We start from the raw sequence: 25149 nt of genomic DNA on the forward strand, positions 1-25149 counted from the left end.
AGGAAGTGTAGCATCTCTGTATGTGGGGATTTTATGGGTAACCACATTTATACTTGAAAACTGCTTTATTTATGAAAGGCAAATGAGTTTTTCATTAGCTGTGGCAGTTTTTGAGTGTAGGGATCTTGCTCCAATACTGAAAGCAAAGGCTCTTTCTGTTCTCATTTTGTCCTTTGCTTTCATGGCATTTTCTCATTAACTTTTCTGTCAGCTTTGATGCTCTGTTCTGGTGGGACCTTGGGATTGAATGTTGTTTGTCAGGTTTTGTTGTCTCATTTGTCTCCTCTTGGACTGCTCCTTTCCCTCCTCTATGTGAATGCGTTCTTAGCTCTGATCCTTCTTCTCTTCTTCCTTACTTCTCCTGTTTTCTTCAGAATTATGGGTGCTATATTAATCTATCATTCAATTAGTTTAGAGGCAGCAGGTGTCTCTTCAGGAAGGTTTGTAGGGTCTACTGACATGTTCTAGGGAATCATTTGCATACTTAATCAAAGCAAGTACTCCCACAGCCTGAACATTCATACTGTTAATAGTATAAAATAAATTTACTAAACAGATATGATTACCACTGCAGACATAAGCAGGAATTAAGAAGAGGTTATCTCTATATATATAATCTCCAAAGTTATTTGGCTGCTTTAGTTTCAATAAAGAACTTTGCATTAATGATATCTGTATGTGCAGAGGGTTGCATCAAGAACAGTCTAAAAATTAACCCCAAAGGAAAGGGAGTTTCCTGTAAAGTGAAAGCAAACCAAGGGGTGGAATTAAAGTTTGCTCTCAGGAGTTGTCAGGGGTCAGTGATGACACAGCAGGCTGCTGAGCTATAGGAGTGTGGCTGTGAGCCACCAGCTTGGCAGTGCATGTGCCCATGGTTGGAGCACATGCTTCAGCCCTGTGGGTCCCTGAGCTTTGCTCTGGGGTTGATTCCTTTGACCGCTGTTGTCCTTTCATTTTTCTTCTTGTCTATTCGCCTCTAAATCAATGTTTTACTTTGAAAATGTTTTTCTCTGAGTTCAAAATGAGTCAGAGTCACCTTCTCTGTAGCTCTTGTTGAGTTAGTCTCACCAGTATTTCTGTTCCTTGACTCTGTCTCTTGAAGGGACACTGTACTTTGTTGGCATTAAAAATAACATTTCGGATGTCTGCAGTTGGTGGTGTTGAGGAGAGGAATTCTTTGGTTCATCTGATATTTACCATGGACCTGATAGCTCAAAGGGGGTGGGCTCAGAGTGAGACATGATTGGATGCATGAACTTACTTTCTTCATTAGACACATTGATAGCACTTCTGTTTTAAAGAAGAAGGGAAATAGTAAAATGCTTGTGTAATAAAAGCTATATACCTTCATGAACATGATACAGTGTGCTCCTGATTGCCTGTCCTCTAACAGCCAGCATCAGCAGAAATCTGAAGTTCTTGCCCTCTCCATCAAGTTAAAATAACTTTTCAGGAGAAACCTTTGTGTTAAACCAAGGCTCCTTGTTATGAAAATCAGCTCCTTTTTGTGGTTCAATTTACCTAATTTTCTGCCTATACCAGTAAACAGATCCTAATACAGAGAGGGAACCTGGAGGGGTCAAGTAAAACTCATACTCATGGTCTGACTTTGCCCCATCACGTTGTAGCTCACAGGGTGGTCCTGCACAGAGGCAGTGTGGGGCAGGTCCATGCCAGGTGACCTTCCCAGACATGCTGGGTCAGCTCCCAGGGCTCAGCAACTTACTCACAGGAGACTTTGATGAGCTCTGGAAAACAAAAAAGGACCCAACACTTGTTTCAAGGAGGAAGGATGTGACTTTTCTGTAAGGTTTGCCTGGATAGCAGAGGCTGATCCCATCTTTGCCTACCCTAACAAGACAGTTCCCACAAGTGACTTGCAGATGGCTCAGTGTGATTCTGAAAATGCTGGCTTAGTCTCACTTCTGGTAAAGTCTCTGTGTTACTTGCTGTGATTTCATGAGCCCTTTTCAGGCTGACACTGCCAGATTTTCTCTGTGATGAGCCCTGCTGTGCAGCCACGTGGCGCCGTGTGGATGCTACGCTGGAAGGTTTTGGCCAATAGACTTGTCAGTAAAAGCAGGACCTGCTGTGAGATTCTGGGGTGGGACTGAAATTGTGTTTTTCAAGAAACTCTGAGGCTTGTGGCCTGGCTAAAGCAGAGCCCAAGCAGTGTCTCTTGAAGCAGGAGGGAGTTTGAAGGAAACACGTGCCTGTGTTTGAGCTGCACATTGGCAGGTCTGGGAGTTGGTTGTGGGTTCTTGGCTCGGACTCCTGCAAGAGCCTGTTTGTCAGTTCCCTGCAGTGCTCCCTAGCAGCTGAGCCCTCATCTTGCTGTATGAAGTTCAAGTGATTCTCAGGCTACTGCAAGTGCCAGATCTGTGTTATCAGCCAGGGGGAAGCTGCACAGCCTTGAGAAAAGTGGATGGGTTTGATCCTGGGAGAGCTCTCTACCTGTGGAGAGGAGGTTTCTGCCTGCAAAGCAGGGATGGGAAGGTGCTGTGCAGAGCCCCAAGGGAATGCTCTCCCCTGTTTGCAAGAGTAGAAGGGGATTTGAGCCATGAATCACACTGTGGCACACAAAGAAGCCGTTTTAATTTCAGTCTCTGCTGGAGGCACCACGTGGGAAAGAAAATGTGATTGGTATGAAAAGAAATATTTACGTTTCTAGGAGCAGAGACCTCCCAAATAATTAGTATCACTTGACAAACTGCTGTTTAAAATGCAAGTGGTTTAAGTGCTGCAGCTCAACAGGCATTTGTCAGAGCTCTGGTGTAAATGTGATCCCTGCTCTGGGTTGGTTCCTGCTGAAAAGTAAAGGAGATTTCCGGTAAACATCTTTTGCTTAAGGAAAATTTCTCCATGGTTTTATCTTTTCTTTGGTTGGATAACTTAAATGTTACGAACTGGACAAATGGCAGCTTGGTGGCAAGAGTGTTTGGGATACTGTTTTGGAATGAAAGAAATCCTGGATCTTATTTTTTGTTCATCAGACCAGGCTTTTGGTCAGGAGAAAGATAGAAATGTCTCATTTTCTAAAGCTTTTGGGAGGAGGAGGGTAAAGGAAAGACTTTTGGGTGAGAGTTTTGAAAGCCACAGCTTCATCTCTGATCGGCCTATCTGTAATATTCACTGACTCAGCTAAAAGTACTTTAAATAAACCCTTACTTTTCTCCAGGGCTGTTTGAAGACTAACTGAAGACATAAGGATTGTTAAGAATTGGTATTTTTCAAAGGTTAAAAAATTGGCAGCTTATAAAGAGACTGAGATAAAAAAGAAAAAGTTTAAAAAAAAGTCTCTGGAAGATGGAAATATATGGGTGCCTATAATGTACTGAAGTATCCCAAATCAAAATGACTTCTGTCTTTGCACACCAAATAGAATCAGATTATCAAATATAAAATAAAGCTTTAAGAATCTAATTGCTTTTACAAAGGCATCACTGATGATATGAATTTCTTGCAACTTGCAAAAGGAGAATTACTCAATTTATTTTCTCATTATCTTAAACTAGTTCAATGCCACCCTCTGTTTTTCATCTCTGAAGGGTAAGAGACTGTAATTTGTGATGCCTTCTTGTTTTATGATTCTAAGTGAAGCTATGTGCTTAGAAGGAACACAAGACTGGGAGTCCTGATGGGTGCTGGTCCCATGCAGATCCCACATGGAACTGGAGCTACAGCATGGTAGGAGTTGCTGTTCTTCTCTTTATCTCTGCACAGCAGTGGCTTTGCAAAATTGCCCAAAGAGATCTTGATCAAGAATCATGGCTGTGACAAGGTTCCTGGGCAAACCTGTCTCCTTTCTGACCAGCCCAAGGCACTATTGCTTGAGCAAGGGTGGGTGATTCAATATCTTCATATTGTGTCTCAGTATCTCAACACTTGGATTGTGGGTGGTTGCTGACTGTAAAATGATCTTACTCTCTTTGGCCTGTGCTATTCTGTGCATGGCACCTAGCAGTCAGGCTTAGGAAAGTGGGCAGTGCTGTCTTTGGGATGCTACAAAGGATATTGCATCATGTTAGAAATGAATTCCTGAAAGTGGAGATGCAGTGATTGCAGTTCCCTGCATCCTTCCTACACAGGTGTGCAATGGCATTTATCAAACAAAGGACAAAACATCTAGGATATCTGTACCAATGGTAAAAAGGATAAAATTCAGAGAAATATCTTACAAATGTACTGCAGATAGTTTTGAAAGACTGCTAAAGTCATTTGCCAAGTTTGCAAGAGCTGACTGCAGCTCTCACAATGCTCTTCACCAGAGATCCTGGAACCTTAGCCATTTTGCTGGGAGCTGTTTCTATTCTGTTAGTTGCAGATTGGCTACCTGATGTCTCTTTACCCACTCATGGGTTATCCCACAGAGAAGTTTCTGCTCTGGACCCTCATCCAGCAAAGCTGTTCCCTGGGGACTCCAGGCCATGCCTCATCCCAAGCTGACTGCAGCTTCAGACTGACCAGCATACAAGCAGTTTCTTGGGGATTCAGAAGCTCTTTAGCATTTGATAACTGGAATATTTGGAGATTTATTTGCTATATTTATACATGACAATACACACTTTCCATCTTCTCTTAATGCTGTGCTTTGGAAAGTCCATACTTTAACCCCTGTGGACAGACTTTATCAGCTTTGTCTTTAGTGATGTGGCAGAAACAATAATTTTGTGATACCATGGCTGGTACTGCTGGCTCAGTTAGTGCAGAGTGGGGTGTGTCATACTGTGTGAGCAGCTGTAATAAAGTGTAGATGTGAGCAAATTACCCTTAATAACTTCAGTATTCCAGAGATTTTGAAGTGTACCCTCTGGAAAAAAAAAAAAACAAATCAGATTGATAGTGGTTTGGGATTTGTGCAACTTCAGTTTGATAACAAATATTTTGTGTTTTTCCTCTGTGTAGTCTATTTACAGCAGTAGGTTCAGATTTTGAATTGAGATCTGCTTTTGGGTGCAGAAAACTAATCAGGGAGATGCTTTATGGCCCAGAGGTCTGGATTTGCAGACTCCAGTTCAACAGCTGCATCTCCCTGTGCTGTCAGAAAGAGCATCTGTCAGGGATGCAGCGTGGTCCTTATTACATTATAATTTAGTGCTGTGGCTTAGAAAAACAGGACCATTTATGTACTTAAAAAACAACTCCTGCAAACCCCTAAAAAAATTAAAACTCCACTGATCTTAGCAGAAGAAATGACCCTTATCTGAACATTGACTAAAGGATGTTACACTTTTTTTTTAAGCTAAAAAATGCAAGGAAAATGGATGGATGAGTTGGTCTCCACGCTTAATTGCTCCTTGCTTTTCTGAAATAGTGTATGTGTCTTTCCCCTGAGAGAATAAAGTCCCCTGAGCCCTTTAGGCTTGTTTCCAGTTCACACGTGATCTTCAAGGCACTCACACTGTGAACGTGGCTTCATCAGGAGCAGTGCTCTGACTTGTGTGGCATCAAATTTCTTCCTCTTTTCACTCTTATCAATACATCAATATAGAAATATGCCCCCTCTGCATGAATTGTAACACTGTGTGTTGTTCCCATTCCAGGCTGGCTTGGTTTTCTAGCCCATCTCTGTTCCTTCAGCTATTTAGAAAAGCAGTCAATTTTCATCTTCATGATGTTCCTCCTGTGTCACCTGCTGTACATTACCCAGCTTCAGAGATGGCAACTGGTCATCTGTGTCAGGAATGGTCATGCAAGTAAACCTGCAGCAATGTAAAATTGATGAAAACTGAATTATTGGCAAGTTTTTTCCTGTTTGTATGCACTGATGTTAAATTTCAAAGCCAGAGATGGCAGAACTTCCTTGGTGTGTTCTCACAGGAAACACTGGGGTACCTCCTCTGCAAAAGAGCTGACTCTGTTACCCAAGTCATTAGAAAATAATCCTGAAGGTTGGGGGGATTCTGTGAGGGCTTATAATGAAAGGGCTTGGAGCTTCTAGTTTGGAGTGTGTTTTTGCCTATGCTAATCAGAGAGGACTAGAACTAACCTCCATGTGCTGTAGTGGTGACAGAAGCAGTCACCTCCTGCTGTCCTCTGGGGCAAGGAATAGCACTGGCCATGAGTGTGGAACAGCATGGGCCCTGACAGATTCATTAAAATAACAGACAATCAGATAAAACATATGCTTGCTTACAAAGTTGTGTTCCTCTTGTTCCTATTTATTTTCTCCTATGCAGCCTGTAAACACTTCTGGGCAGGACCCATCTCCTCTTTCTGTCTTTGTGAGATTTGGCATGAGGTGGTGGCTAGGCAGGATGACTTTTAAAGAAATAAAACAGGTCTGAGTGCTCTTGTCCTCAGGCAATCAGGATGCAACACCCTTGGTCTTCTACTGGCTGACCCATGGCAGCAAATGCTAAGGAAAGCAAGTTCCTGTATGGACTGCTCCATCAGCTGCTTGTAGCAAAACCTGAAGTGAGAACTTCCTGGGAATTGCTAGGCAGGGTGGTAGAATAGCATTCACACTGGTTCTTTGAATAAGCACCAGAGATTCTGCTTATTTTAGTTAAAATAAACTGTAACTCTATGGTCTGACTGGCTGGTGGAGTTTCATGTTTTAATTCAGTGGTCCAAGTTCAAGTTCTGGTCTGCTGAAGAAACAGAGTTATTTACTGGTAAAGGGTGTTGAAACTGGTGCAAGCGGTGTGCTGCAGAGCCAGATGAGAGTGGGAAAGTCAGTAATTTAGATTCCACTTGTGACTGTGGTACAGAAAGTGCAGATTAATGAAGGAATGTGTGCATAGAGGGCCAAATTCTTGCGTAAAGGGAGAAATGTTTCCCTTTCTCCTGGTTTTGCCTCAGCAGTACTTATATTATTTGCCTGGAAAATAAAAATATTTTAATGGTGTAGCGGTTAACACTTCTAATGCTACTGGAGTCCTCCCTGCTCTGGGCAAAAGTTCTGGTTCATAATTTCTCTTTGTGCATTGAAGTTGCTGGAGAGCAGGGCTAGTGCCCTGCCCTGGGCTGGGAGCTTTACATCTGGGCCCTTGTGCTGTCTCTGCCAGGTGCACTGGGAGTTTGAGAGGGTGATGGTGGCATCAGGCATGGAGCTCTGTGCTTTCATCCCAGCAATGTACCTAAAAAAATGCAATTTTAATGACAAACTTTTGCCTCATTTAGCACCCAGTGCAAGTTACTTTGCAGGAATATGTTACAGTTTAACTAGTGGTCTGCCAAAATAAATCCATCTCTTTATAACTTCGTGAGATTGGAGAGCCTTGGTTAATCACAAGGGCCTGTTGTGCTTTAGGAGACAGGGAGTTGTTTTTTTTTTTTTTTTTTTTTTTTAAAATAAGAAAATAAGAGGGTATGAAGCATGAGGAGAGCAAACCAGAATAGTACAAGAGGTTGGGAAAAAAAAAAAGGAGTAAACCTAAGTGAGAGACAAATGCTGGATTAAAGTGGGGCCAGTGAAGGAAGGGGAAGACTTGAAAGAGAGGTGGCTGAGAAACTTTAATACTTGTGACAAGGGAGGAGGAGGAGGAAGAAGGAGGAAGGCATGGCAGAGAAAGCAGGGAGGAAGGTTGTATGTTGTGTGAGTTTTCCTGAAGAAGAAATGGACAGAGAAAGAGAGAGTGGAAAGGAAGGATTAAAAAAAAAAAAAGTGGCTCCTATAATCCTGAAATATTTAAGAGGATGTTAAATGTGACCAAATAATGAAAGTAATAGTAAATGTTGACCTGCCTGATAAGTTGCTAGCTCAAATAACCCCTTACTTTAAGGATTTATTTGCTGCCAAACAGGAAATAAAGCCAGTGGAATCAATGTCTTTTGGGTCTAGTCAGTGTGGAGCAAGACTAGAGTTTCAGGTAATTTTTCCTTTGTAAGCACTTTCATATTCCATTTCACAAGAACATAAACCCTACAAAACCCCCCTGCATAAACAGCAGCCAGGTGACCCTGAGTAGATATATATTTAAAGAACTTCCCTTTAGGACTGCTTTTGGACTTCATATTGAAAGGAAATCTTTGACATTTGGGTAACTGGTGTGGATGGAAATAGTTTGGGCTCTGTTCTGACTAACAGCAAAGACAGCAGTGCAATTTTCTGATGCTGAAAAAGAGAGTTTTCAGTTGATCAGAAAGAAATTAAAATAGGGGAAAAAAAAAGACATAGAAAAGACACACTGGGTGACAGTATTTCCACAGCTACCAGTCTATAGGAAGGAAAAGCAGTGCCCTGAGTTTGGGGCCATAGCACATCAACATCAGATAATTTTGGCAAAAGATCACTGCACCTCACAAGTTTAAATATGGATAGGGTAAGGAGCTGGTTGTGGCAATCATGCTCTCAAGAGACCCTGCAAGGGGATTTTCAGGAGGAAGGGTGTGAAACAAGAATGGTTTGAGCACTGTGTTTATAAGCAAGACCACACACAGAATGACCCACCTTTACAGTATCTTGAAGTGACTAAAAATGGATGATTTACATTAGAATAAAGGCACACTCCAAGTGTAATTGTCATGTATGATAGAAGAAAAACTGCCTTCTGAGAGTCTGTAGAAATATCATTACAAAATAAAACTTTATGATCTGTGGTGCTGAACACAATCTAAACTCTCCAGCTGGGTAAGAGGAGATGCTCTTCCACTGCTCTGCCATTCATCCCAGTGCATGTCTCTCTTGCTTAGAGGTGGTCTCTGATTAGGGAGCTGTGCTAAACAGGACACTCGGGATGTGGAAGCATCCTCCAGCTGATCATCCACATGAGCATAATTCACATGCTCCACAAAGTACCCTGTCTCTTTCCACTGATGCAAAGAAAAGCATCCTATACACGTATTGTAAATATGCAGTGGGAGGAGCCTGATGTGGGCCTAATTCAGCATCTTGAGTCTAGGGGCACATCTTTGATTTTACACAGATACAGCTCAAAGAAAATTTGAGTGCTTGAGTTCAGAACCACAGCTTCTCTAATTTTCTTTGCATGGCTTTGTCATCTCTGGGATTTTGGTTCTACAGATCTATTTTCTAGTCTCTACTGCTCTTACCTTTGCTTTCTCCTGCTCTCCATTGCTCTCACACCCTTTCTAATCCTGACAAATAAATGAAGTTTAACCTAGATAGGTTACCTCTGTTTCTGGTGAACTCTTAGTATTCAGACTTTCAAGCTATTACACTGTAGATGGAAAATGTGCCCAGGACAGACTTTCCATTAAACTGTATTTAAATTGGAAGAGAATGCTGGCACCTCAACAAGTATTCCAGAATTAGATCCCAAAATACTGAGGCTAGCTAATCTTTTGGAAGAACAAAAAACTCTTACTGATTTATATTTAGCAGGGGGAATGCATTTTAAAAACACAGCCTATATGAGGCCCCTTGAACCAAACATCTTTTACATTGATTTGTAGTGCATGGAAATACTACACAGCCATAAAATATTTGCACTTGGGCTCTGCTTTTATGTCTTTTTTTTTTTTTTTTCAGTATGAACTGTCATGAACTCTGTGAGAGTGGTGCTCTGCTGCCTGTGGCTGTGCAGTGAGACAGGGCTGCCTGTGGCTGTGCAGTGAGACAGGGCTGCCTGTGGGGCAGCAGCTTTGCTGCTCATCGTGGCTGTGCCCAGTGCTGCAGGAGGGGAAGGGGAGAAGCAGCAGTGCAGGCAGCACCACGGTGGGAACTCCCAGCTTGTGACTGTGGGGCTTTGGTTCAAGGTGGCTGCAGGTGTTTGTGCTGCACCCTGGGACCTGTGTAGAGAGGGGTGAAGGGCTGCTGGCCCTAATCTCAGCAGCACAGCTCTAAGCTGAATGTCTGCAGTGACTGCTTGGGCCTGGTTTACATGATTATAAATTAGCAGGAGTTCTGTAATGTTAATGAAAGTGTGACGTGCTCTATGCACAGTTCTGATCTGTGCTGAGGAAATGATTAACTGCAGTTTCTGTAGATGTGAGAGGTCAATGGCTTATCCCAGCTGGGCAGTTTCTGGAAAAGGAGCTATGGCAAGAAGCGGGTTTGTTAATGCAGTGGGTCAGAAAAGCAAACATAACTTATAAATTATATGGAATCTTATGGCCAACAGTGTATCAGTTTATCTTTGAGAAGATAAGGATTATCAGTGGACAGAGCATGGAAAGTTCTGGGTGTTTTCTTTCCTTATGTCCCACCATCTGCAGCACAGACAGATCAGCCATCACCTTGGGCAAGCTGTTTCTATTCCTCCTGAAGCATCAGATATTAGAAAAGGAGAAGATTAACAAACTGCACATTTACAGGAGGATGATAAACAGAATTTCTGAAACATCCCTAGACCATAAACCTAACTAGACTTAACTTGCTTTCTTTTGTTAGAAGACATATATATGTTATTACATTTCTCCTCTTACAGAGCCTCATCACAGCAGAGCAAAGATGTTCTAAATCAAGAAAGAAATCTTAGATGCTTCCACAGCATGATTTTTTACTTTGATCTTCTCATTTCCTACCCACAACATCCACCTACAATAATAAGTTAGTCAGCTATAGTAAAAAAAATAAAGTTGCAGTAGCACCCAGATGCAAAGAGAATAAGGTCAGAAATGCCTCCCCGCTGTCAAAAACATAATTCTTGCACATGCAAGTTGTTCCTGCCTGTGGATCAGAGGAGCTGCTGCAAGCTGCTGGAAGGAGGAGTGGCTGCTGCTGATGCAGGGATGACAGTTCCTTTTCCATGGATTTGTCTGGAGCCTGGGGGTGCAGCTCCCAAGACAATTCCTCCTGCCCAGCAACTTCCAGGGGGGCTCTCTCCTTACCTGGCAGAAGGGAGCATATGGCTGCTTACTTATGCTCTGCTGTTCTTATGTGCTTAGTGGGCTTATGGTCCAGAGGGGCTCGGGGGGATTTGCACAGGGAGAGGGCAAGAAGGGACCTGGAAAGGATCTGCATCCATGGGAAGTGGAGTGCTACCAGAGGTCTCTGTGGTGTGTCACAAGAGTAACTGAATTTTTGGGAATGACTGACATTGAGTAAATAGTGCCTAATTAGGGACCAGGAGATGGTTAATGACATAACAGCATCATAACTGAAGACAGGAAATTTAAAAATTCATTTATAAGGGGAAGAGATTTCTTCTCAACAGCCTTGTGTGCATATAGACCTATATTCACACTTTTCTTCTTGGTATCATCCATTCTTCAACAAAGAATAGGGCCTGATCAGCCTTGGTATTTTTTAAGTGCTTGCAGAGCCATCAGCTGGATTGTTCCTCCTGGAGACCGTGTGTGTGAGGATTTGCCTCCTCAGCTCAGTCCTTACTGCTGTCCCCTCCTTCTGCCTCTCCTGCATTTTGAGGGTCTTCCTCATCTTCCTTCCCTCATCTGGCAGAATCTTCTTTAGGCTCTGCACAGAGACATCTTCGCATGTCTCTGTGTAATTTCAACAACAAACATTAGTTCAGCCTTATCCTTCCTGTAACCAATTAACAGATTCACTTCTCATCTGTAGTACTTAAATCTACTTTGACCAGCCTAAACTTTTGCTCTGAGTATTTTGCCTTTAAAAAAAAAATTACAAACAACTCAGGCTTATTAAAACTGAAGCAGAGCTCTTATTCTGTCACTCCTCAGCTGCTTTCATCTACTTTTTTCAAGCTCTACAAAAGTTGCCACACTCCTGACTCTTACTGATAGTCAGAGCCTCAGCATTGTCTTCAAGCAAGCTTTTGTGAAGCCTCACATCCAGGTTCTGACCAGGGACTCCTAAGCTGAGGTATTCAGCTGTGTTGCTAAAAAAGCCCTACTCCCAGGTTGCTGCCTGGCACTCCTGCAGAGGTTGCTGTCTCTGTGCATCCTGTTGGACAGGACATGTCTCTGCTCCTCAGCTACAGCCCTGCAAGAGACAGAGAGCAAATGCACATCCCAGCTGAGCAGAGACACAGAGGAAATTCTCAGTGTCTCTCTGAGCTCATCCTCCTAAATGCCCTCAAACACACCAGTATGGGTCTTGCAGATCCCATTTGCACCTATCCCATCTTTAGGACACAGCCTTTCTCCTTTCCTTTCTGTTCTGAAGCTCTGAAATCATCTCTTCTGCCCTTGACAAACAAAGTCTTGCTGTGCTTGTATTTATTACAAATTTCACCTGTTGCACCTATTTTCCTGCCCTTTGTCCTTACTGTCACCTTTTACAACTCTTCCATTAATTTAATTTTTCTTTCTGAAATGAAAAATCAGCTTCTTTACTTTGAGGGTTGCACACAAATTAACCACTCCCTTCCCACCACTTGTCAGTCAGGTTTGAAAGATGGATCCATTGCAGATCATCCTGCAAACAGCTCCAGCTTCTGCTGCCCACGTTTGATACTGGCTGGGGGGAGGCTTCTCACAGATGCTGTAAAACCACCTTGCTGACTTTCATATCTCTTACTGTAAAGACAGCTTAGACAACTTTGCATTTCAGGTTCCAAAACCAAAAAGGACTGGTATTATCTCCTTTCATATGCATGTGGTTTGTCTGCACCTGCCTCTTGTCTTGCAGTTTGCAATTTAAATGGAAAATCTTACCCTATGCACGAACCTCCTCGCTTGATACATCTTGTCACCTCCAAAATAGCACAGATGAAAATAAGTTATGCTTTGGCTTTGACTTCTTTTGGAGTCTTGGATGGGAATGCTAGATCTGACCAGCTGGCTGAGATCCACCTTGTAGATACTTCCCTAATTCACTAAAGTTTAACCCAAAACGCTCCTTAATTTGGAATTTGGCACTCTGCAATTAACCCTTTGCATTTCTATCATTGAATACCCCAACACTTCCAAAGCTATAGTCTCTTCCTGTGGAGAATCAAAGCTTTGCTTTGGCTTCTTGGTCATCTTGCCATGCAAACATGAGTACTTCACTGTGGTGACAGCAATCTGACAGGGTCACTGTCATCCCACAGGCCCAGGGAGAGTTGGATATAGACTGGAGATACATTATTACTTACTCCCTCCAGAACAGCAAATAGGTTTTTAAAGGCAGTGAAGATTTGCATTAATTTATGGTTCTCTTTCTTCTGTGCACATGCCCTGGGTCAGGCTGCATCTGAGAAAATAAGGTTTGCAACCCCTTTCAAGTTTCCACTGGTGTTAAGCTAATGTTTATTTTTAGTAAACTGTATTTCAAATTGTGCTTTTAAGAATCCTTTTGCAAAGCCTAGCACAACAATTTCAAGATGTTTTATCCTTCTGAGCTTTTTATTAACAAATATAAAAGGGTATAAAGTATCAGTGTAACTAGTTATGCTGTGTTTCACTGATAATTTTCAAAACTATGGATCCAGCTCAAGAAATGGTAAGGGTTACAAGCATTCATCTCAGCTGAATTTTTTCTCCCTGCGCTGCTGCTAACTACCCAGCTTTGGGAAGGCTGTGTGGATAGTCCTTCAGGGGCAGGCCTTTTCTGCTGTGCTGTGTGGGTGTCCCTGTCCCCACACCCACACATGGTTTCCTCTTCTTCGTTCTCAAAATCCTTCCCTTTTAAGTGCTTATCCAGTAAGGCCACCTGCCAGATAAAGCACTGTCAGCCTCTCTTGATAAGGTAATAACTCTGAAACACTCTTCTCCATTCGTAGTGTGGTGTTTGCCCTGCATGCTCCTTTCACTTTCCCTTGCCTGCAGCACAGGTACCTCTGTCCCCACCCCGGACCTCTCCCTCTCCCCAGGCAGACAAGGACATGTCATTTCTATTTGCTACTGCATGTCAGTCTTTGGGCTTGGTTGTAAAGTCTTGTTTTCTGTTTCTTTCAATTCTAAATGATACTTATTTCACACACTCCTAAGAAATTTAATACCTTGCAGTCAGTTTCCAATCTGAAATGATTTTTACAGTATTCTCATAAATACTCAGCCTGAGGATGTGCTGTTACAGCTTTGTGTAGCTACAAGCTAAGACTACCCAAAATGCTGGCAGGAAGAGAGTCTGGACTTTTTATTGCAGAACCAAGAGTTATATTAGAGGTGCAAGTATTATTTTATAGTAGCTATAGAAAGACATAGCAGTGAGCAATTAATCTGTGTGAAGAATATAGATAATTAGTTTCTATAGTTTGTGTGTTTGAAGAGTACTGTTTAGTCATGCATCTCTGCAGCACAAACTGGCACATTCTTAAGATCATGTTTGCTTTTGTAGTGTCCTCCAGTCTGTCACAGAATAGTCCTGTATTCTATTGGTACTCTGATTCCAAATTTAGGAGTATTTCCTCCCAAACATATGTGCATGATGTAGTGTGTATGTGCACACAAGGAAGAGGAAGCAGATGACTTGTGTTCAGTAGAGTGGTTGTTTTGAGCTGGAACTGCGGGGCAGGCTCCCTGTTGAAAGGAAATGTGCCTGTCCATTCATTCAGGAACAAAGCTGCTGTCATGGCTGTGCTGATCCTGCATCAGGTCTTTCTGTAGTCTTGAGTGGAGAAAGATGTAATTTCTTCCATCCTTCACAGCCTTTCTCCATCTTTCCTTTCCTCTCTGTAGTCAGAGTGTGTTGGTCAATGCCTTTGTTTCATGTGAGATCTCAGCTGAGGTTCTTATCAGTGGAGGAGAGAGGAGACTGGATGGGAGTTGGTGGAGAGATCCAGGTGGGTCACTGCTGAGTGGTGCTGGAGGATAAATTAGCAATGGGTGTGCCTGAGCTGGCACATGGCACAGCTGGATAGGGCACCCAGGCACATGGAGACAAAAATCAGTGGAGTTGCTGTTGCAAAGGAGGTGTGAGAGAAATGGTCAAGTTGTGTAGGAAGTCCTCTGGAAGTGGAAGATTGTTCCCTAGGTGTGATGGCTTTGGTACAGCAACTTCACAAGTGCTTTACTCCAGTTTTAGAACCAATTCTTGTGTTCTCTTCTAGTCTGTGGCCTCAAGATGGCCTGTGATTTCAGTGCTGAGGTGCAGTCCCAGTGTCATGCTCTGTACTGTCAGATTGTCCAAACAGGAGTCTTTAGTATCCTTGCAGTTTTTTACTGCAGAAGATGCTCTAAAATCCCTTGCTGGTTTACACTTTAAGGATTTGGCCACCTTTGTTTTGTTTTACATATAATTTCTATGTGAAGTACCTCTGCTTTTTTTTTTTTTTTAATTAAAAATGTCCATTTTACTGACAGTATATTTGAAGCCCTTTTTTCCCCTTTCTGCTTTCAGATTCCATTGGTGGGTCGTTTTCAACTTCCTCCCACCGATGCCACCACAAGCAGAAGCACTGTCTCCCCATCCCACAGTGTGGAACTCTGTCCATCAGCCCTCTGCTTTTCCATCCTCACACGAAGGGATCCCAGATCATCATGGACACGACACAGAAGGCAGTGAAGCGCCAGGCTAGCTTCTGCAATGCCATTACCTTCAGCAACAGGCCCATTGTTATTTATGAACAAGTCAGGCTTAAGGTGAGTAAATTACACCTTCCCTTTTTGCCACAGGATCTGCTGGGAGTGAATGCTGGGGTGTAGGGGGCTTTGGTGCTGGCAGCAGATCTTTAGCCCTTCCTTGAAAAGCACAGTAGTCAGATCTTGGCCTTAAAGATCTGCAATCTTCATTGGTACTTCTGCTTTTGTCACTGTAGCTCTTGGAGCCATAGGTACAGACTGCTGCAGAAACTGAGAACAAAAGGGAAATCCACCTTCCAAAAACGCTTATATTGATGTTAGACAAGTACAACAGATTAAATTGAGATCGCTTGGAAAGCCAGGAGATAAGAGGTCAAAAAGGACCTAGAAGTGAAGGTTCTTGCTCACATGCTTGGCAGGAAAAACAAAAGAGTTTGGAGGAAAGGATGAAAGGAGCAGTAAGTGTGATCACTGTTGCTGTCTAAGAAAAGAACCTTCCTGGCAGTCTGCTGACTGCTTTGTGGAATCAATCACCTGATAGCATTAAGATCAGAGGAGAGAACATTGCAGGGATCACATTTTTCTCACTGGCACGGGCTGATTTCACTTCCTTTGTGTTTGTGGTAGCCTGGAGGATCGAGTTTGTACCCCTGGTACCATGCTATGCTGCAGCTGGCATGAGAAACCCAGCTCCTCTAAGACAGCATGCCTCCATGAACACCAGGAGCTGCTTTCTGATGAAGAAACTCCTCCATGTCCTTAGGAACTGAAGCACTTTTCAGATTATCAGCATCCACAGATACTTTCCAATCTTTATGCCCTCTAGTTTATGGCACTGTGTTTTTCTGTTCATCGCCAATTTCATGCCTTTATTGGCACAGAAAAGGTCATCTTTGGCCACTTTAGTTCATGGCACACATGAATGATCTGACTGCAAATCCTTCATTTGTGCAGAAAGAGTTTTCCAGAAGGTTTGTCAGCATGCAGATACCAGGTTTGAATGATCTTGCTGTTGCCCATTTCTAGAGGCCCTGGAGTGCTGGGTCCTACAGCAGCATTTCAGCCTCCCCTGCCTCTTCCCTCACAGCCAGCAAAGGAGCAAGGAATGAGGGACATGCTTCCTTTGGAAATAAATGGAAACTTCAGTGATTTCAGCCCCAGGCCCAGAGACAGAAAATCCCCACTATAGGTTTGTTATGCTTCATGTGGAGCTCTTACTGCCTCTATCCAGGCTGGAAGCCCAGCAGGAATCTCTCACATTGCCTAATGAGATTTTTCCCATGTTGGCCAGCAGTTTGGACAAGCAACTGCGACAAATAATCTGGGAGGAGATGAAAGCAGTATTTCACTTTGGAAGACACCATCAAAGATTTAAGTGGATTTAGTGGTTTAGGCAAAGGTTCTGGGTTATTTCTTCCTCATTCTGAAACAAGGTAGCTATCTCTGGAAATTCACGCTTGTTTATCTGTGTATTTGGGGATTTTAGCTTACATAATGTGTATGAAGGATATTCATGCAAATCTGCACAGGAGATTTATGAGCAGAGCTCCTGCTGACTCCAATGGGAAGGTCTCATGGGAGTAATCAACAGGCTTTAGCAGAACTTATGCTCTGGGGAGGGATGAAATGTGAAAACATCCTTGCTTTTGCATGATAAGTCCATCCTGTAACTGCCTCGCTATTGTTTGTGCTTGTGGAAAACAGCACCTTAGACCTTCTTACCAGCCACAGGCTACCCATGAGCCCAGTCATTGAGGTCCTATAAAGTCTAAACTCCCTCTGGAAAACTGAGGAAAGAAGTAAGGAGATTTCATTCTGTTTATTAGCTATTGTATCTCAGGCTTTATTCTGACATTATTCTGCAGATCTGGGAATATGGCTGTCAGGCAGCCCCAGAGACAAATGCTCCAGTAAGCTTTCTTCCATGTAATTTGGGGCATTGCTAGGAAGCATAGCTTTCAAAGATTGCATAAGGCAGTAAAGATCAGGAGCCTGAATCTGTGAAAGCAGCAATGGTTTAGCAGTTTGGATGTTGATTCTGTATTTTCCTCGCCTTCTGTTACCCAGTGGACCTCCCAAACTTTTCTGCTAGCAGTGGCTGCTGAAAAGAGAATTTGGTCCATCATTAACTGTTGCCTTTTTTAGCAAAACTGTGTGCCCTTTGTCCAGCTGTGTCTAATTCTTGGCAGGCTTTATACTTGATTTTAATTTGGATATTAGTTTGCCTGTGGTCAGACTGTATTGAGAACTGTTTATAGGTGCTGATTAATACATGGAACATGTGCAGCCTCAATTACCATATGAATATTTACTTCACACTGCCTGTGATTGCTGTGAAGTATTGGCAAGAGGTTGAATTGTACAAATGACAATGAGGCCATATTTATCTTAGACCCAAAAGCTTTTAGGGCTTGCAGTAAATTTGCTGCAAAAAATAACCCAGGCTTCTTCTTGGAATGTATTATGTTTCCCTGTTTTGTCATGTGCACACCCTGTTAACCCCACTTCTACTGGGCACGTGCAGGATGCCATCCCACCATGGCCAGGTAAATAAAACAGCAAATCTGCTTCAGTCCTCTTTGGTGTCATCCCAGTGTCCACCCCACAAGCAGGAGCTTAGTTCCTAGGACTGAGGTCAGTGCTCAAGTGTTTCATGTAAACAGTTCAGGTTCCTGGATGGACTGAGTAGAGATAAAGAGCAGCACTCCCTTAACCAAAAAATTGTCCATTGATAACTTTTTTCTGAGCTCTGAATTATTTTCTCTGATACTTTAATTATAAAAGAGAAATCTCTAGGCTTTGAACAATGTCTTTGTTGTAAGATTATTGTGACCCCCAAGGGCATAAGTTCCAGATTTGCCTTGGAGAGGAATATGTAAAAGAAAAACACAGTATTTACAAATTTGATTAGCAGGGAATTCAGAAGTCCAAAGAAAACGTCTTGTAGAATTCCTTGGTGAAAATTCTGTGTTTCCAGGCTGGGACATGTGGGGCTGCTGTCAGGCTTTTGAGAACAGTCCTGCAGTCCTGGACAGTTCAGTCCCTGTCATTGCCATTCATCTGAGCCATTAGTGCTTTGGCAGAGCATGAAATTACAGAAAGGCAACAAGTTTTGTGTGGCCTCTGGTAGGTGGTACCTATCCATGTTTCTGCCCTTGCCCTGTGGCCAGCAGTGGAGTTGCTTGAGGCTGCCAAGGCACTGATGGAAAACAACTCTCTCAAGTGCTCTTGTGTTTGCTGCAGGTTCAAAGTGTGAACAGATACAGTGATTGTGGGTCAGCTGGCATGCAGGAACTGTCCTGGCCCCACATCAAAGTTGGACCCAGCATCCTTAGATCTTTCATGTCACAGTCCTGACAGGCTGAACCCCTTTGAGAGGAACAATTCCTAGCAGGTTCACACTCAAACAATAAAATGGAGAGTCCTTTCACCAAGGACTTCATCTGAGGACCCTGCTAACTCTGGAAGACTCCTTGCTTCCATGGGAAAAAAAGAGACCTTATAACTGGGTAGTGTTTTCAATGTGCTCCATGTGTTTAGGACCTGCTGCCTGCTCCCCACAGATCCCCTGCTGGCCAGGGCTCGGTTCTTGTGAGGAGAAGCTGATGACTCTGGAGGTAGCTGTGATCCCTTGTCCTGCTGTCTGTCAGGTGCAGAAGGATGGGTATAACACATGAACCATTCCAAAAACCACAGCAGCAGATGTTCCTCACCCCATACACACTGAGTAATTGCATGCTGACAGGTTGGGGTGTAGTTATGCACAACATATTTCCCAAAACACCATTCACAGCTGAAATAAGTAGGTTTTCCCAATCATAAGATAACATCTATTGTTCCTTCAAAATTTCGTATTTAACAAAGTCAAATACTCTATATAGTGCTTTCCCACACACAAGTTCTCTGCTGCAAGGCTGTGATTTCAATATGTCATCCAATATGACAAGTTAAATAAGGGAAAGACTGTCTTTTACTTGCCTGAGAAGCCCAGAAAGCCCTGTGGAGATAACTGTGATTCTGGAGCTTTTCTCTCAGGTCAGAGAGATGAGAGACCCCATCATCTGAGCACCATGTGGGAAGAGCTCTGCAGAGATTAAAGGTCTTGTGCCCATTTTTGGCACATTTTGTGTGAGGGTTATTCTTAGACCAAAAGGAATTACCCTAGAAATAGAAATGAATCATCATGCAGCTGTAATTACATTTCACCTATCCACATAGATTTAATTTGATTTATTTGGTTTTAAATATGGGCATTGTATCCTAAGTGTGCAGCAGCATTGCTGTGTGCAGCTGAAAAAGCTACAGCAGTGTTTGGTGGGTAAAATGTTTCCTAAATCTGGTGGGGCTGTCTGCACGCTGGCCACCAGTGTTGGATGCATGAAGCCTGTGGTGTGTAAGTTGGTGTTCAAGTGGCCAGCCTGTCATTGCTGCTGCTGTCTTTGCAGATCACCAAAAAGCAGTGCTGCTGGAGCGGGGCTCTTCGGCTGGGCTTCACTTCCAAGGATCCATCGAGGATTAACCCTGACACTCTGCCAAAGTACGCGTGCCCTGACTTGGTTTCCCAAAGCGGGTTTTGGGCCAAGGCTCTGCCGGAGGAGTTTGCAAACGAGGGGAACATCATTGCCTTCTGGGTGGACAAGAAGGGCCGGGTGTTCTACAGGGTGAATGACTCCCCTGCCATGCTCTTCTTCAGCGGCGTGAGGACGGCAGAGCCCCTCTGGGCCTTGATCGATGTCTACGGGCTCACCCGCGGAGTGCAGCTCTTAGGTGAGTGCCTGGGTCCAAGCACAGAGGTGATGCTAAGGCATCCCTGACAGAGGGCCAGCCTGACACTGCCTGTCCCCTCTCTGTGCTGGGTCAAGTGCAGGGAAACAGCTGTCCTTCCTCCCCAGAGCATCTCAGGACCTCAGACCGGGTCAGTGGGTGTGAAACTTGGCAGGTAAATACAACCTCAGTGGGAGGTGGGAAACAGCTGCTACAATATAGCACTAGAAACCATCTCTAAGTAAGTGGATTTCTGCTCTGAGGTGTAGCTCTATCAGAGAATAGCCTAGAGTGTGTCATATACCTCATAAGACTTTATTTTTATATCATCTTGTGCTTTCCCTGTGCCAGAGTGGGGAAGTGCATTTTATGCACTGTGGTTAAATCCTTCCTGGATGGCACTGTTATGATTTTCTGTCAGGTTTAATGGACAGATTTGAAACATGGCTATCTTTCAAATTACCTGAGAGAACCTGTGGCTGGTTTTTCCAGAATGTTGCTTTCACAGAGGAGTTTGATTTGTCCTCTGGAGCCTGAAGGTTGGATATACAGTTGGGGTTGGAGGATGAGGAGTGCTGTGTGCCTGTGTCTTCTGCCATCCTCAGGTGAAATGAAGATAGTTTGGCATTCATGAGGACTCAGTTCCAGATGTGCAGGTTGTCAAGGTTTGGGCTATTTGAGTTTATACATCTTAAAGAGCTGTAAAGTATTTCTAAGGACTGAAGGGCAGCAAGGTTGCTGGGGGACCAGAGTGTCAGCACACAGCCTTAGAGGTGGCTTTGCACTGTCACTGGGAGGCAAACTGCAGCACTTCTCCATGTAACAGTAGTTTCATGGGTCTTTTCACCATGGAAAAGGTTAGATGGTACATTCAGGAGCTGAAGTTCCTTCTGAAGATGGAATGATCTGAGGCTGAGAGAGATCCTAGCTTTTTCCTGCCATGCAGCCTGTTAATCTCTGTTAAAGTGACAGCTTCATGCTGTATATCAAAAATGTCAATTAAACTTCTTTCTGACAGTTCTACCTCCTTACTGCATTCTGTGCTCTATTAAAAAATATGGTGGCAGGACTACCCATAGCAATCAGCACAGCAAGGAAGAGGGATGTTCAGGAGATGAAGAAATGAGACGGACCTTGTTGCAAAAACTCCTGGCCTGAGATTGCACAAGGCAGAGGAATTGAAGAATTTCTCAGCAGCTTTTTCTTTTTTTAGGTACAGAAGGATTTATCTTTTATTGTGAATCAGCTTGAATCAGAGCCACTAAGCAACTGTTCATAGGCCAAGGTGGTGATATTTGAATTGGGATGGAGAATTTGGGCAAATGTCATGCCAAGGGTTCAGTTAGGAAGAGCTTAAAATGACTCCAAGTCCTACGGCTGTTCTTGTGAGATTTGGCTCCTCAGAACCACTCTGCCTGATTAATGAGGGCCCATAACTCTGGATTATGTGTTTCCTTTCAAAACACCCGAGAAACCATTTCCTATCTGTCATCTGCCCCTGCATTGTCCTAGCATCTTCCACATCCCCTTTCACAAGGAAAATGTGACTTCTGCCAGCCACTGACTTACCTCTAGTCCGAGAGGCTCCAGACTCTTTGGTGAAGTCCCTGAATGAAGCAAGCAGCTTCTGAGTTTACACAGTTGGCGTGGAGCTCAGATATGTATTTATAGCTTGTTCCAGCAGCCCTCAGCAGGCTTTAAGCCTGAAACTGTGCTGAAACTGCTTCCACCCGAGCCCTCTCCATCTCCATTCATTATTAAACAGCACTAAAGTCAGAGAAGGGAAAACATCAGCTGTGGTGCCCCTGGATCCTATAGACATTCCCGTTACTATGCTCTGCGTGCCTGCTGTAGTGTAGCAGACCACACATATAGCACAGGACAACTTGCCAAAAACTCCCAGGACTTGACAAATGAATTTCATAGCTTAGCTACAAACATATGGTCGAATTCAGCCTGGTATGGCATGCAGGGCATCTGATGGAGGCTGGGGATGCTGGAGCAGTATGTTGAACAGAAGAGCCTAGCTTTTCAGATTCCAGTTCAGTGATTTATTACCCCCTAACCCCAAACATATTCCTTATTCTTAAGTCTCACTATTTTCTCCATGCTTGTAGGGTTACAGGGTCAAACTGCACCTCTGCACAGTCTCCATTTGCTTTTATGTGTAAGAATCTCACCAAAAACTTTGCCATTTCTGGCAAAGTCTTTCTGTTTATTGCAGAATTACTCCCTTCCCACTCCCAGTAATGTAACTTCACTTCCAAAATGAGACTTGCCAAAGGAAAGACCTGCAGCAGTAAGTCTTGTGTTACTGCAAGATCCCAGCTCTGCAGGGAAATGGATAGTGTGCATTTATGTTCCCAGAAGTGACAGCATCCAAAACTGCACATTTTTATTTGCTTTTCTGCATTACACTGGCAAATCACTTCCAGCCCAAATAAGGGACTCAGTAAAACAGGTTAATGACTAAGGCTAGTGACACTGTTCCTGACTTACAGATCTAATAAAGACAGACTTGAATGAAGGGAGGCCCAAAGCCTGTGAGAGTTAAGTGACTTGCCAGAGCAAAAGGTGTCACTTGCCATCATCATCCTTGTTACCCAGCTCAGTCCTGCCTCTCTCTCTATCTGCATCACAGGCATTGCACAACATTCTGGCATCACTGAAAACCAGCTGGTTTGTACCGTAGTTTTCATTTCCTTCTGCTTATGTCTTTACTGACAGCATCAGCCTTACTGACAGTTACCCGTGTGTCAGTACTGCTGTCACTGCACAGGTGTGTGTGGCTGTCACAGATGTTCCTGGGTCTGACTGCCCTTGCTGTACATTCAAAGGCAGAGCCCCTTAAGCAGCTTCTTTGCCAGCTGGATTTTGAAAGGAACCAGGTGAAAAAGGCTTGCACAGTCCACTGCTCTGCAGCCGAGGGGAGTTGGAGCTGAGCTGGGACCGTGGTCTGCTGTCACTGCTGGAATGATTCAAAGCAGGGACTGGTTTAAATCCACCTTGAGGTGGCTTCAGCAATGAGATTCACAGTGCTGACAGTCACAGGTGAGAGGCTGCTCCTTGCTCTCCTCTACCCACATTATAGAGATGGAAAGGCTCAATTTCACCCAGGAAATCTGGTGTCCTCTGACCACAGGGTCTCAGCTGGTTTTCTGCTGCAATGTAAGGGCCTGCATAGAGGAGTCTGTGGCAATGGAGTGCATGCATGTGCTGTGTTTTAGGGCATGAGTTTCAGTGTAGGTGCAGGCGTTCATGACCTGTAAACATGCCCTTATACAGAGACTCTCCTGCTGACCTGCTCAACTTGCAGGCAGGGTGGTTAACAGCTCTGCTTTCCTTTTTGGGCAGCTAGTTTTGCACAAGTGCACTTTTACATTCCAGGGTAATTTAAAGTAATATTTACTAAAAATGTGGCTTGTCCTTATGGTATCACTTCAACATACACACATGCTCATTCACACTTTTAAAAAGAGTCCGAGAAAAATGGAATATAAGCAATCTGCTGCCTTGCTGCTATAATAAAGCATCAAAAAAAAAAAAAAAAAAAGGCCCAGCTGTTTAAATTCTGGAGTCTTCAGAGCCATGGAGGAAGGATGGCAGCTCATGAGAACCAAGTGGTGATGTTTCATATTAACCTGCTTCTTTCAAGCACTGCACTTGAGCCTGGCATGTGCACTTTCCATGGATTCACTGCAGGACAGCAAGGCTGGCAGCTTCCCTCAGTCACGTGTGCAGTACAGCATGAGTGTTCTCAGCATTTTCCTTTACCTTTGGTGGGGGATTACAGCTTTGCCTCTTCTATATGGTGCCTTTTTGAAAATCACAACTTTTTTTTTGCTTTTTGAAAATCACCCCTTTTTTTGGGCAGCGACATTGCAGCGCAGCATTGCAGAGTGGTTAAGATGGAAAAGGCCCTGTGAAGATCATCTAGTCCTACCACCTATTGTCTTTTCTTTCAAAGCACAAAGCACAGAAAAATGGGGCTGCAAAACAGTTATGGTTCCAGCATACCTCACTTCTCATCCAGTGTTTCCAGTGAGGTAATGTGAGATACAGTCTGCTGTACCAATTTCCATGGTCCCATTCTTTGCTAGTATGATCAGCAGTCACACCCCTTTACTGTTTATTACTCTCTTCACACTCTTCTCCCATCCATCAGTATTTTCATTCATGCAGTATTTCAGAGTATTCTTGGTCTTTTACCAGCACAGGCTTTGAAAATCAAGGATAATTTTATTTAGATTGGCACACTGAGAGGCACCTGTTAAAAGCTAAGTCACACCACATCTTGTAAATATAAAATATGTGAAAAACTAGTAAGACCTTGCAAGATTGGAACATTTGAAATGCATGTGTATTGAATGTGCATATTAGATTTGCCTGAAGTAGAAACATATATAATATAAATATATATTTCAGTCATAAATATATGTACAGATCCTGGGAGAATTAAATGGAAGTTCTGTATATTGTATTAGATATTTGAGAAATCTCTTATTTCACCAGATCCTCTTCCTACCTTCTCATTGTCTGATGTTTGCAAAGTATCAAAGTCAAAATGTGAACTGATCCTGGGTGGAAATGTACCCATCTTACGCCTCAAGCTGGTGTCTCTTTGACAAGGAAGTTGCACATTTTTTAGGGAAAGAAAGAAATGTTTTTCTTTCTTCATGCCTGTCAGTTCTTACGTACTTTGAATCTCTAGCTCCCGGCCACCTCTAGAAGAAACATTAAATAAACCTCAAATGAGGTAGATTTATGGGCAAATTTCAGGTGTTAATGGTATAAGACTGTTGATAAATCTAATTTATTGCACGCATCTGCAGTTTTACTGTGTGGTTATTACTATTTTATTTTCCAAGTGCAAAGCTTATTTTCCATTGCCCATGGGAATCCATTTTGTTGCTATTCTGACACGTGCACATAAGCAGACTGATGTGCCGGGAGTGCTTTGCACTAAACAAAATTGGATAATCAGATATGACTGCAGTGTATTTTTATAGGGTATTGTTGAAAGTGGAAGCTATAAACAATTAATCCTTTTTGTGGAAGTCTGTGACTATCTGATGGAAAAGCATGAAAAGTGCTTAAACAGAGTCCTAC

The 25149-nt window shown here is 43.3% G+C and overlaps 1 protein-coding gene across 2 annotated transcripts in view; it reads left to right on the plus strand.

The window, feature by feature from the left end:
* The window catches only part of NEURL1 (neuralized E3 ubiquitin protein ligase 1), a 141170-nt gene that overhangs the window by 65532 nt on the left and 50489 nt on the right, over nt 1–25149 (plus strand). For both annotated transcript variants that reach the window (XM_059851905.1, XM_059851907.1), the window contains exons 2-3: nt 15095–15336; nt 19722–20043. In XM_059851905.1, coding sequence (XP_059707888.1) covers nt 15095–15336; nt 19722–20043 — 564 coding nt within the window. The remainder of the gene's footprint in view (nt 1–15094; nt 15337–19721; nt 20044–25149) is intronic.

This window comes from Haemorhous mexicanus, chromosome 7, assembly GCF_027477595.1.
Source record: "Haemorhous mexicanus isolate bHaeMex1 chromosome 7, bHaeMex1.pri, whole genome shotgun sequence".
NCBI classification, from domain to species: domain Eukaryota; kingdom Metazoa; phylum Chordata; class Aves; order Passeriformes; family Fringillidae; genus Haemorhous; species Haemorhous mexicanus.